Source organism: Epargyreus clarus, unplaced genomic scaffold, assembly GCF_041222505.1.
Source record: "Epargyreus clarus isolate Ecla_fem2 unplaced genomic scaffold, WU_Ecla_fem_2.2 ptg000005l, whole genome shotgun sequence".
Classification (NCBI taxonomy): domain Eukaryota; kingdom Metazoa; phylum Arthropoda; class Insecta; order Lepidoptera; family Hesperiidae; genus Epargyreus; species Epargyreus clarus.
The window spans coordinates 12,246,588-12,259,669 of NW_027332213.1; the positions used below are offsets into that span (position 1 = coordinate 12,246,588).

At 35.0% G+C, this 13,082-nt stretch overlaps 1 protein-coding gene across 6 annotated transcripts in view; it reads left to right on the forward strand.

Moving 5' to 3' along the window:
- FER (tyrosine-protein kinase Fer) overlaps nucleotides 1–13,082 on the forward strand; it is a 79,001-nt gene that overhangs the window by 39,756 nt on the left and 26,163 nt on the right. For 3 of the 6 annotated variants that reach the window (XM_073073211.1, XM_073073214.1, XM_073073216.1), the window contains exon 3: nucleotides 11,271–11,373. In XM_073073211.1, the coding sequence (XP_072929312.1) occupies nucleotides 11,271–11,373 (103 nt within the window). The remainder of the gene's footprint in view (nucleotides 1–11,270; nucleotides 11,374–13,082) is intronic. The other 3 variants (XM_073073212.1, XM_073073215.1, XM_073073217.1) reach the window with 1 other exon arrangement.

The following is a 13,082-nucleotide window of genomic DNA, read 5'->3' on the forward strand; positions in this document are numbered from 1 at the left end:
ATCTCACCGCCTTATAATTGAAGGAAGCCATTAAATGGCTTAGACGGCTGATAAATGTGTCAGCCATTTAATGGTTGTCATGGTGTAATTTACGCGGAACAATGCCGATATGTGCAGATAAGTGGTGCAAAACACGAAATCAAAGAAAAAGTGCGGAGAAATATCGTTTCTCTCTTGCTAGGAGTGAGTAACCTTTACTAATCTTTGAACTGGGTAAATATTATCCTAAAAGTGCATGATCGTGCACTTTACTCTAACGCTTTGATATCAGGCTTGAAGGGAGGACACTTCAAAACTCCAAGTAAATATGTCGGGAAGAATCCGCATGCTCAATACGGATTCTTTTGTGAAATAAAAATATAATTAATCACAATATTATTTTTAATATTAAATTCCGATTTTAATAATTAACATTCTTCCTCGCGACAACAAGACGGAATCAATCACGCGCATCGTTATAAATGTTTTTTTCTGCAGAAATTTAATTTTTATACACTCAAAAGTAGCCAAGCCACGCTAAAGTTTTGTATCATAATCTCGTTAAATTCCTTTCAGCTGTTTGCAAAACTAGTCTGTTGAATTAGATAGATTGTTAAAAAACTGTCAGGATATTATGTTCTCATATAATAATAATATAAATAAACAATTTGAATTAATTAAAAATAACATTCGACATACCTACTGACAAAATACAAACAGTCTATTTCTTTATTTTTATTTATTTGTATAGATGTAGGTATAAGTAGGTAGTAATTACTACTAAGTCATATTATATTAGTCTGGTTAGAATAATTGTGGTCACTGAATTAGTTGTTAGAACATTAAAACATACCGTGAAAAAATTGAATTATTTAATAGCTACCTGTTTTGCTACTTCTGTAGTATAATAATGAACCTTGAAAGTTTCCTACCGCCTCATTTACGCAAGTGTACATAACTAAATGATAATATGTATGAGTTGATTGCTATAAATGAATTTAGTATGTAGCTAATCTGTTTTAAATGTAACCGTGAAAGCACACTTGATAATTAATGAACAGAATATTACGTAAATTTTAGAATTAGACGTCCATTCAGATTAGACCTTGTGCTAAATGAATTGGACATTAATTAAGGTTTATTAGATGCTACTTGTATGTGTGCATTCGCAAAGCTTTATTGGACAAAACAAAAAGCAAACGAATAGCATTCAATTTAAATTTAATGCGTGATGTCACACGCAAATACGTCGGTGACGCGTGACGGGCGCCTGTTGATGTCGTAGGTGAATCTTTGAACTAGGTATATGATGAAATGTCTAGGCATTTGGTAAAATACGAGTAGGCAAGCGCGTTCGGTTGAAACAGCTAAAATTTGTCTGACGCATTGCGGTAAGTTTAGATATCAGGAAATAAACCTTTTCTTCGATTATTTAATAATTTTAATTTGATGTTATGTTAAATAAGCAAGGTGAAGAATAATGTAGATGTAAGTTTTGACGTACTTATTTGTATTCGTTGTCGAATTAGTACTTAATTGTACTAACTGTGACTCTACAATGAAAAAGGTATAAAAATACGCTTAATTCGTAATCGCTAGTCTTAATGGTAATGGTTCAACTACAGCGACACCGTGGGCATATTTTTGCAGAACGTTATGTTTATTACTTTTTCAAGGGCGTAGGTATATCTAATAGGTAATAATAAATCATTCTGTGATTATTTTTTCTTAAGTTTCAGTTAATTTGTTGTACTTTTATTGTATTTTTTATCATCGACGTTCCTATGACTTCTTGCTATGAAGTAACCCATGTCTTATTTTACATTCGAACGGCAACATTTCGATGGCTCGAAATCAAGATATTCCTCAATGACGTCCCAACAATGTAGGTCACAATGTCACCGTTGACAATAGAATTGTTGTTATTGATTACCATTTAACCAATTAACATACAACATAATATGTGTTAGTAAATATTTTGCAACATATTTGTTTTTTTTTAATTAATTCAAGAATAAATTACGTAATTTGGAAATTAAAAGGTTTAAATTTTTTCATTTAGTAGGTAAGTATAGAAGTTTAAAAGTATAGAAGTATAGAAGTTTATAAGTTTAGAAGGATAATATAAATAAAAGAAAGATAGATGAAGTATTTTCGTAATTAATACGAATACCATTTCAGATTACCATTAAACAAATAATGTATGCTTCTTTAGTAGCCGACACTACTACGTCCGTTAATATATAATTTTTGTCTACCTACGAGTACAAAAGATCGAAATTTCATAATGTCTAGTAGGCAAAACATTGGATAGATCGGTTATTAATAAATAAATAGTGGCGTTACTAAAACTAATGTTATTGTGTTAAAAGTAGAAAGTACTAGTAATTATTATTAGTCAAATGCAAATTTAGTTAAGTATTAATAAAGTTTAAAAACTGTCAGTCATATTCAATTTCAATTGTTTACGCTTAACATTTCTTAATGAAACAATTATTTCAACAACATTTTTATTATTGTGAACGCAATCATCATAATCACTTACAAAGCGGTTTTATTACTCGTAAAAGGGTTTTAAAATTATTTACTTGGCCTTGAACACAATGCGACTGGAGAATGAATATATTATTGAGAATACTTTTAATAATTGTGGTGTCGTGAGTTATGGACATTGTGCTTAAAAACGAGAGTGGTCCAGCCAACGACTGTACAGGTCGTTAGTGGTTGACCACAACGCCCTGCCAATCTTGTAGCAGGGATTGCTCGTGCCTCTTAGGGCGAGTACGCACTAGGCATGTTTGCCGCACATTCAACATAATTAACCGACTTCCCAAAGGAAGAGAGGTTATTTTAATCAACTTTGGTATGTCTTGTTCAGTTTTAGAGCACTCTACTAACATCGTAAACGTTTGAAAACTTTTTGTTATAAATCTAGCTGACAATGCTGACATGTACATTATTGCACACACAGATTAGCCCACGATGTTGCTTTTACCATAAACCAAGCAAGTGATAAAAAATATTATTTGCAGATTGTTTTTCCTGAATTGCCGTACAATTAAGTATTGAATAGGATACGTGGTTAGTATACTGGTTCTTTCCAAAAGTTAGTGTATTATGCTACATAGCCTGAGATTAATGATTTGCAAAATTAATCGCGCAAATCTAATCACAAGCCCAGTGTACTATTGTTTAAGCTTTGAAAATGTCTTTCTATGGTATATGGTATGGTACATGGTATGGTATATGGTATGGTATATGGTATGGTATATGGTATGGTACATGGTATGGTACATGGTAGGTATGGTATATGGTATGGTATATGGTATGGTACATGGTAGGTATGGTATATGGTATGGTATAATATATGTCAGTAATTTAAGTGAATTAACCGCAACCGTTTGCCAGATGTGCACGCGGCCTTAACCAAGAGGCATTTATTCCGTCTTTGCTCTTTACATCACTATAAAATTTTATTACACTCACCCGCGGTTCTTAAATTGAATTCTGGGAACCCAATGATGCAGGAACATCTCATAATTTTATTAAGCCTCATAGTTATGTTCAATTTACTCCAAGGAAATAAAGATACCTACCACAGATTAAAAAGGTACAAGTTATCTTCATTTTCTGTAATTGGAGTTTATATCGATACATAGTATATTGGAATGTCAAGTACGCGTATAACAGTAATACAAGTTTGGTAATTGGAATAATTAGGAATTTTGCATTTTAAATATTTTACTGGTGTTGATGATCAAAGTATTTTAGTTATATTAAACACCTGACGTTCTTACACCAAATTTTACTTTACATGGCGCGAGCAGTGCCGTTAAAAGGTAAAAATGTGTGGTGTCAAGTCTGTAATTCGATCTGTATGTTTTCTAATTCGAAATCAAACATCTTTGAAAATCACTGTCATATTGGGGATTTCCTTTGAATTTGAATATAATGTAGATATTTGACCTTTACACTTTGTGCTAATTTTACATACTCATGAGGGTAAATTCTGAGAATGACAGTCAGACATTGCCCGCGCTTTCTGTGGCTTAAACGGTGTCACTGTAATCATTAAGAGGTGAATAGACATTAACATTACAATCATGTTCGGAGTACCGTATTGGCGACCATTGTTGTAGCGTGCAAGTCACGTGCTGGCTAAAGATTCGGCATGGGATCAGCTAACGGCTTACTTATTTTTGGCATAAAAATTATATTTAAAATGTGTGTTATTTGCAAATTTAGCTATAGGTAATAGATATAATAGTCAATACGCAAAATTCAATCATTTATTAGTTATCAGATACGGGGTAGAAGATGGCTTACATTATATTACGTGGAGTTCTAGTGTATCTAAATAATATTTTTAAAAATCTATTTAAGTCACGCGTCATTGTGTTCGTACACGCTTATCTCCGAAAACTCAATCGACTTCAATAAACTTCATCTTTGAAGGTGGTAGAACCCTTTGTGGTTCGACTCCAGCGGCACCACCGCCACACCTATTTCTACCTAATAACAGCAGTGTTAGGCGCTGCTGTGTTCCGGTTTGAAGGGTGCGGTAAGGGAGACAGACTTTCCGAGGCGTTCCAGCTTAGTCGTCAGGGGTTACAGCGCATCTGTGGCTGACCTCAGGTAGGAATATCTAATCCTATCTGGGGTTGATTACAGATGTCCATGGGCGGCAGTAGCCACTTACCATCAGGTGGACTGCATGCTCGTCTGCTACTCCTATAATATAAAAAAAAAAAAACTTTTATAGGTATGTATATGTTGGCCCCGACTTGAAAGATATAAAGTGTTTTTGAATGCCAGTTGGCGCTGTTGTCGTCGTTTAACTTATAGTTTTCTATGGCTATCATAGATTACTAAAGATTTCTCACTCCTAACAAGAAAATGTACCCAGTTTTGAAACAGTTGCGTAAAAAAGTTTTGCCACGTCTCCGTGCTAAAATGTCCCTAAAATATTTGAAATAATTATTTATTTAGTATGTAAATTGTACATAGTAATTGTAAACTACGCAGTATTCGTTATTTATTCGTAAATTTTCTCTAAAAATGTTTTTATTTGTCAAGAATTCAAAAAAAGAACTTACTATAATAAGCCGTTTGTGGCTGCATTCAATTTCAAGGCGGCGAAGTATCTTTACTAATCTATGATGGCTATATTAAGAAAGTAGATATTTTATTTACAGTGTTTTAACGTGTCCTTACCTAGACTTAATACATATACTTATGATCACGTTTAGAAAAATCATATCAATCATACGAATGAATGATTTGCTTATGTATTTTCTGTCTTCTTTTGTTTTCTTTTCTTAGTCATATTAGATGTCGATGAGCAGCAACAACCACATAGTCAGAGGCACTGATAGTTTATTCCTTCCATGACATAAAAAAGAAATAAAAGAATCGTAATCGCATCCTATCAGTCCCTTAATACTCCTATGGAATCGTACAGCATAAATGTTTTTATTACACACCTGCAGAGATTGTCTGACATTTCCCGAACGATCAGGTACAGGCTATTATCGCGATAATATCTACTGCATTCAAACTCCTTTTGAGGTCCATTCCCACTTAGGTAAGTGTGGCTTAAGGATAGTAAATAATTTTGTATTATTTAAAATTATACGATGTCCTGTACCCTTACCATGAGTATCTAAAATTATACGATGTCTTGTACCCTTACCATGAGTTTTTACGTTTTGACAAATATGACTGTTTTGGTATTTGTTTAGGTATTGGCCCATACTATTTCCAAGTTCTGATATAATCCGCTAGGGGCGCTGTTTGGAAATTGTATGGGCAAATACGTAAACAAATACCAAAACAGTCATATTTTCCAAAACGTAAAATCTCATGGTAAGGGCACTGGTACATGTTACAATTATACATTTTAAAATCCTTATATAACTAACACAATATGTGAAGGTGGTAGAACCATTTGTGGTTGGACTCAAGCGGCACCACCGCTACACCTATCTCTGCCTCATAATAGCAGCGTTAAACGCTGCTGTGTTCTAGTTTGAAGTGTGTGGTAAGAGAGACATACTTTTCCGAGGCGTTCCAGCTTAGTCCTCAGGAGTAGCGGCGCATCTATAATCGACCTCAAGTAGGAATATCTAATCCTATCTGGGGTTGATTCTAGTGTCCATGGGCGGCAGTAGCCACTTACCATTAGCTCATCTGCTACTCCTATATTATAAAAAAAACAATGTTTGTGCGTCCGTCAACATTATTCCCCGTTCATCTAAAGTTCAAATATTGGGTGAATTTTAAAGTTCCATACGTCGAACCGAAATAACAGATCTCTTATTAGATCATACGGGTGTCTGTCTATCTGTTCAGCCGTCGGTTCCAATTATTTCCAAATCTACTTGACTGAATAAGTTGAAATTTTGATATATCGTAACTAAATTTAATTTCACTTTCAAGGAGAAAATTAGGCAATTAAAAAACTGGATTGTGTGCTACCTATATTAAATCAAAGGTCATGTTGAGGCCGTCTGTTTTACATTAAATTTTTACAATATATAAAATAAACCGTTATAAAGCTGTCTCATACATCATTACCAAATTGCATTGAGAATAATTAACCTGCGAAATAATTATGGTTTATGTTTTAGACTATAGTGTGGATAGACCCTTACCCGGAATGCTTTGAAACGTACAATTATAATTTGCGGGCCGGTAAGCCTTGGCGATTCGTTACCCAATCTCTAAAGTTTTAAGAATTCTGCCATATCAAAACTATATGAATATCGGTGTTAATTAAATTTAGGAGTAGCTTCCTGACTAAATTATGACTATTAATTAGTATTGCATGCGTTCCAGCTTAGTCCTCAGGGGTACCGCCGTATTATAGACCGACCTCAGGAAGGTAACTAATCTTATATGTGGTTGATTACAATATGTCCATGTGCGGCAGTAACCACTTCATCATCAGGTGGACTGCATGCTCGTCTGCTAAAATCAAATCTATACTGACCGAAGTTTCTATACGACGGAAGTAAAAAAGACAGTATTAGGTTTAAAGGTAGTACTCACACATACGAGTATTACTAGCGTGAAGAAGTTTTTACAGTAGGTAAAAAGATGGGTTGGGTGTAGGGGTAAGAACGCCGGTTGACTTACAATTGAGGTAACCATATAGTCCTCAGGAATAGCAACACATTTGTAAATCAGCTTCAGGTAAAACCAATGTTGGATATGAAGTTGGTTACAGGTGTCCATGGGCGGTACTGATAGCATCTACCATCTGCTATGACTTACCATCAAGTGTAATGTATGCACGTTTACGCGACAATTAAAAAAAAGTTCAGATACCACAGAGATGAATTTATTTTGTCAGTTTAAATATAATATTAATATTGATAATATAACGGGTTTAAAACTAATTGATAAATGTCTTCATGGCAATAAATAAATTGTTAGTAGTTTCGCATTTTCCTGTCCGGGATAGTACCTACTACTATACCTACTATGTAGGTTGTAATAGATTGAATGGTTGTGAGCATAATTCGTTTACATAATATAATTTATTACATTAGCAACGTAATTGTTTGGTACGAGTTGGTACTAACACGAAGAATAACTTGTTTTATATTAATGTTCCTCATAAATAATACGCGGCTGTGTCTATTTTCGACGTCCAGATATTTTTGTAGTTAAAAATGCTAAAAATATGTCACTTCTGTAAAGTCCTTGCATATCCAAAAATCCTCCAAGTTTACATCATAAAATCGGTCCAAGTTTAAATAATAGAAAAATACTAAATTAATCGTACAAATATTTTTATTCATATTATTTTATATAATCTTTAGTTTACTTTACTTATATAGTTTTTTTTTGTATTAGGTAGTAGAAAACCTTTCGTTTCAAGTATTGTTCTTATAAAAAAAATTAAATAAATAAAAATATGTTACTTATATAGATCTATACTTATATACTATATGATGGCACACATACAAAATCTACTTTGTGTTGTAAAAATGACTCATAGTAGGTAATTGTTAGGTTTTTAGGCATATTAAGCTCGTAATGTATTTTTAATTTACTCAAAGAATTATAGGTGTCGGATAACACATGTGCAGTCATTAAATGCTATTATGGTTGATGAATCACTAATTGAATATTTTAAAACCTTAATAATGCCTTTTAAACTTTAATAACACCACAATTCGTTTGTATTCAACCTGGGATTAATGGAATGTAATTAACGTCTTTTTGCGTGCGAATTTGGCTTTGATTCCAATGTTTAAATGTATGATCACATATTTCATACAGATTTTTTTGTTACTTCCGTATACTTTATGAAAAATATAAATGTTCCATAAATATAGTATACTAAACTAATTTTCCCACACGCTCTGAGATAAAACTAGGTCTTCATGAATTTCCAGATTTTTTTTCAATTATTTTTAAAACTGTTGTACAGTTTTACTATTGTGACAAAACTATATAGGCTCGAGAAAGATCGATTATTTTACAATAATGACATCCAATCCATTTTACTATAATGTAGAGCACAGATACGACAAAATAAAAAATAACTAAGTACTTACGTATCGTTCTTAAAATAGGATTTCCTTCCTAATAAAAAATCTAATAATCGGTTACTGTGATTAACTTTTTAAACCTCACGATTATGTTTTTATTAACCGCAAAGTTTCTGTTTGTGTCTTGTCATCGATTGTCATTGAGCGGGCCTGGGAATGCAATGCCGATCATTTCCGGAGCCTTCATATGACTTGTGTAATAAAAGAATCAACTTGCAATCTTTTAATCTCTTCGCCATAATAAATGAAATGGAATTATGTATTGCACAATTATGTGGTTTACAATACATTTGTAGCATAGTTTAAGACCTTGTGTAGTAATATTTTATTTATCCGTACTATTTTTGGACGTGTACTGTTATTTACGATAATGATTCAAAGAGTGGAAAATTATCATATTATTTGTTGATATATAATTGTATATGTATGAAAAACATCAGTTAAAAGTTGAATAGCATCACATTACATAAAATACAATACAAAGTTTAGATAAGGTACGCTCATTTTTCGCTTACATTTCTTTAATTGAACGTGTATCAGTACGTATGAATCATTGTTTTCGATTTTGTATGAAATTCTAACTATAATGACGAAATACTGATTAGTTTGAATTTTATTATACTAAGAATATATATATATTCATTGATTACATATTGGATTGGTTTTATAAATGTAACGGCTATGTTCGCGTAGGATTTGCGCATTGAAAGTTCCTCTCTTTAGCTACAGCCTATAACTTACACTTGATCTATTTTTATTTTTTGTTGTATTACACTTTGAAGAGTACCTTGATACCTTTGAAGAGTCCTAATCAGGTCCTAATTAGGTCCTAATCAAACAGGTTAAAATGTGGTAGAGTCTGATGGACAAATGGTCAGCGTAGACTAAGTACAGTTTTTAAATTGAGGTATTTTTGCCTAGAAACATAACATACATCCATTAGACATTACAGGATGGACAGAGTAATCCATAAAATCATACTATAGCGGAAGTCGTAATTTTCAAATCAAGTCCTTAATGCCACAGCTTATAAAAGCTTATGTTCGGTTGTCCACAGACTATAAATCATTTCGCTCAAACGATTATTGAGTTTACAGCTTGTTGCGTAGACAGCCGTTGTAAATTATGTTAAGATTAAATAACGGTTAATATTCATGTTTAGTTTAGAGTTAGGTAATGAGAATGTGAAAGGATCTTTGGAAGGACAATTAGGTATAAAAGTTATATTTTTCAACAGATTCGTCATTATTGATGTGAAACATCTATAGCCGCACGTAAAACCGATTTCTGGCGTGGCGACGCATGCCGTGGCCACGCTATACGATGGTTAAATATATACAGTCTATATGCAGTAGTGTGTACGGTGTGGCGACGCGTCGCCATGCGCAATCGAATTCAATAAATAGTCATCGTTATCTGGAAAAAAATCGTAATATTTTATTTTATCATTATGACATATTTAGTTCCTATCACAATATGTTCTTTTCTGCATATTACTTTTACAAAATAATGTCGATGTTTCACATCTGCCAGGCGTCCCGTGACGGCTCACATTTTTTTTTATCATCCCATAGTTTTCTAGAACTGTATTTATCCAAATCATCTCTAACAATCCAACTAAAATTAAGAAAGCTACTACAAGCTCGCTAAATATTATAGTCTCAGGCGGGATTCGCCGGTTACAAGTACTACATTTAAAATGTACTGATTTGATATAGTTTTTCGATTTTACAACGTAATTAGAATTTACTTTTTATAAATTACCAATTTTTTTATAATTTGGAGTATATATCCAATTTGTCATTTATTTCTAAAATCCAACAATTAAATGTAATTGGATTTACATTTACATGAGTTTATCTTTTAAACTTTACGTAATAAAATAAGAAATATATTAAAAAAAAAATAACTTTTATTAGGTTTGGCCTATCTATTGGTTGTTAATGGCGGAATAAAAATTTGTATAGCTTTACTTTGATAGGTAAATGCTAAATATGTGATTCTATAATGTATTTTAATTTATTTAAAACGGAATAAACATTCCTAATACTTAATAGCTTCTGTCCATCTACTTATCTATGAACCCATTGTTTTTATTGTTACGTGAATCTTAACAATTTGAATTAATTTGCAAAACATGTTCTTGCCATAAAATTAGAAATTAATAAAATTGAAGCTTACCGATGAGACGAGTATATGGTCACACGCATATAGTCACCGTGGTCACCTAATCGGTTTGCTATTAAGATTTTCCGATCATTTCTCAGTCAAATACCTCAATCATGAATCCATTATGTGTCTGGGTTTAGGTTATTAATCATCTTTGTGCGTATCTCACGAAGAACTTCTCGTAGGAGTTGCATCTTAGTCTTTCCAACGCCCTTATCAACGCATTTGTGGTAGACATCAGGTACTCTTACCTGGTTGATAACAAATGCCCATAGACGGCAGTAGCCACTTATCACCATATGGACTGCTTGATTGCTTCTTCCATATTATAAAAACTCGGTTGCCTGGAGACGTGATATCCAACAAAGGTGTTATTAATTTTCGTTACGGAATTTCTCGATTCGGTCGCCGCGCTCAAAGCCCGCGATAAAAGCTATGCCATAGCTTAAAAAAATAATCAACACAGGGAAATTAGGTGTAAAAGGCATTTTACATATTTTTACCTAAATTGTTGGTAAAAGGTTATTAATTTTTTTTTAACTTTTAAAACGTTGTCCACAGCTATCAGAAGAAGTCCAGAGGAAGCAGAGCGAGTACCAGAAGTGCCTGGAGTCGTACAAGCAGATGAGGACCAAGTTCGAGGAGAACTACCTTAAATGTAAGTGTAAGTTGGTATTTTCTACTAGGAAATGCAGCTTTTGTATTTATTCTATTTATGTATGAAGCATGACATATTTTACAAAGTAGAAGTTGATACGCTTTACATTTATTAGCTCGTGGATGATAATTATTAAGGTACAAGATATTGTAAAGCGAAAGCAAATGTGGTAGAACGTCCAAACAATAGTAGTGAAAAGTTTAAAAGTGGTAGAACCCTTTGTGGTTCGACTCCGGCGGCACCACCGCCACACCTATTTCTACCTAATAACAGCAGTGTTGAGCGCTGCTGTGTTCCGGTTCCGTGCCGTGTGGTGCCGGCTGCGAATAGCACCACTCCCTCTCTTCCCGTGGATGTCGTAAGAGCCGACTAAGGGACAAAACCAGGAGATGGGCAGCAGCGTCTCTCTGTGAATTTACCACCATACTGCGGTCACCAACACGCACAGCCAAGCGCGGTGACTATGGCAACAACCCCCTAATGGCAGCTGCAACAAAACCCCGGCCCCCAGTCCCCGGCAGCCCCGCTATTCCTGGCTACGGTAGCGGTCACGGTTACGGCGGGGCAGGGGGTGCTAAGAATCTCCGGCAGAGATCGGGCTACCATAAACGACGACTGCTGCACCTGGCAACATATAACACCAGGACTCTGAGGAACGATGAGAAGATATATGAGCTGGAAGAAGAGATAGGCAAGTTAAACTGGAGTATTATAGGGTTGTCTGAAGTCCGAAGACAGGGGGAGGACTCGACGATCCTAAAATCCGGTAACTTGCTCTATCACCGGGAGGGCGAACATCTGTCCCAAGGTGGTGTCGGGTTTATCGTCAACAAGTCCCTCGTCAACAACATAGTGGAGATCAAGAGTGTGTCGCCAAGGGTAGCATACCTTATACTCAGAGTATCTAAAAGATACTCGCTGAAGGTCATACAGGTATATGCGCCGACATCGACACACTCCGACGACGAGGTTGAGGTTATGTATGAGGACATATCAAAAGCCATACATACCTCAAAATCGTACTTCACGGTTGTGATGGGGGACTTCAATGCAAAACTAGGTGTCCAATATGGCGATGAGTCGAAGGTGGGGCCTTTTGGATTTGGTCATCGAAACCATCGAGGCCACTTGCTGGCTAACTTTTTGGAAAAGGAAGGATTCTATATGATGAACTCCTTTTTCAAGAAGAAGCCCCAGAGGAAGTGGACCTGGATGAGTCCCGATGGTACTACCAAAAACGAGATTGACTTCATACTGGCGGACAAACGGCATATATTTAACGATGTCTCTGTGATCAATAGGCTTAAAACCGGAAGCGATCATCGGATGGTTAGAGGCACGTTAAATATCCAAGTCAAGCTGGAACGGTCCCGCCTTATGAAGTCGATACTTCGTCCAACACCTTGCCAGGTCCAGGGCTCTGAAGACTTTCGACTCGAGCTCGATAATCGTCTGCGATGCCTAGAACATTGCGCAGATGTTGACGATATCAACACCAAGTTGGTAGAAACTGTCCGTGAGGTGGGGTCGAAGTACTACCAGACCGCCTCCAAAAGAGCAACTCAAAGGCTCTCAGCCCATACACTCGGACTTATGGCAGAGCGGCGGGCAATGTGTGTGCAGTCTCCGGCTTCACTGTCTAAGTACAGGCGGCTCAACGCACAGATCTTTAATAGAATGCGACACGACTTGCGCCTCTTTAATGCTATTCGCAT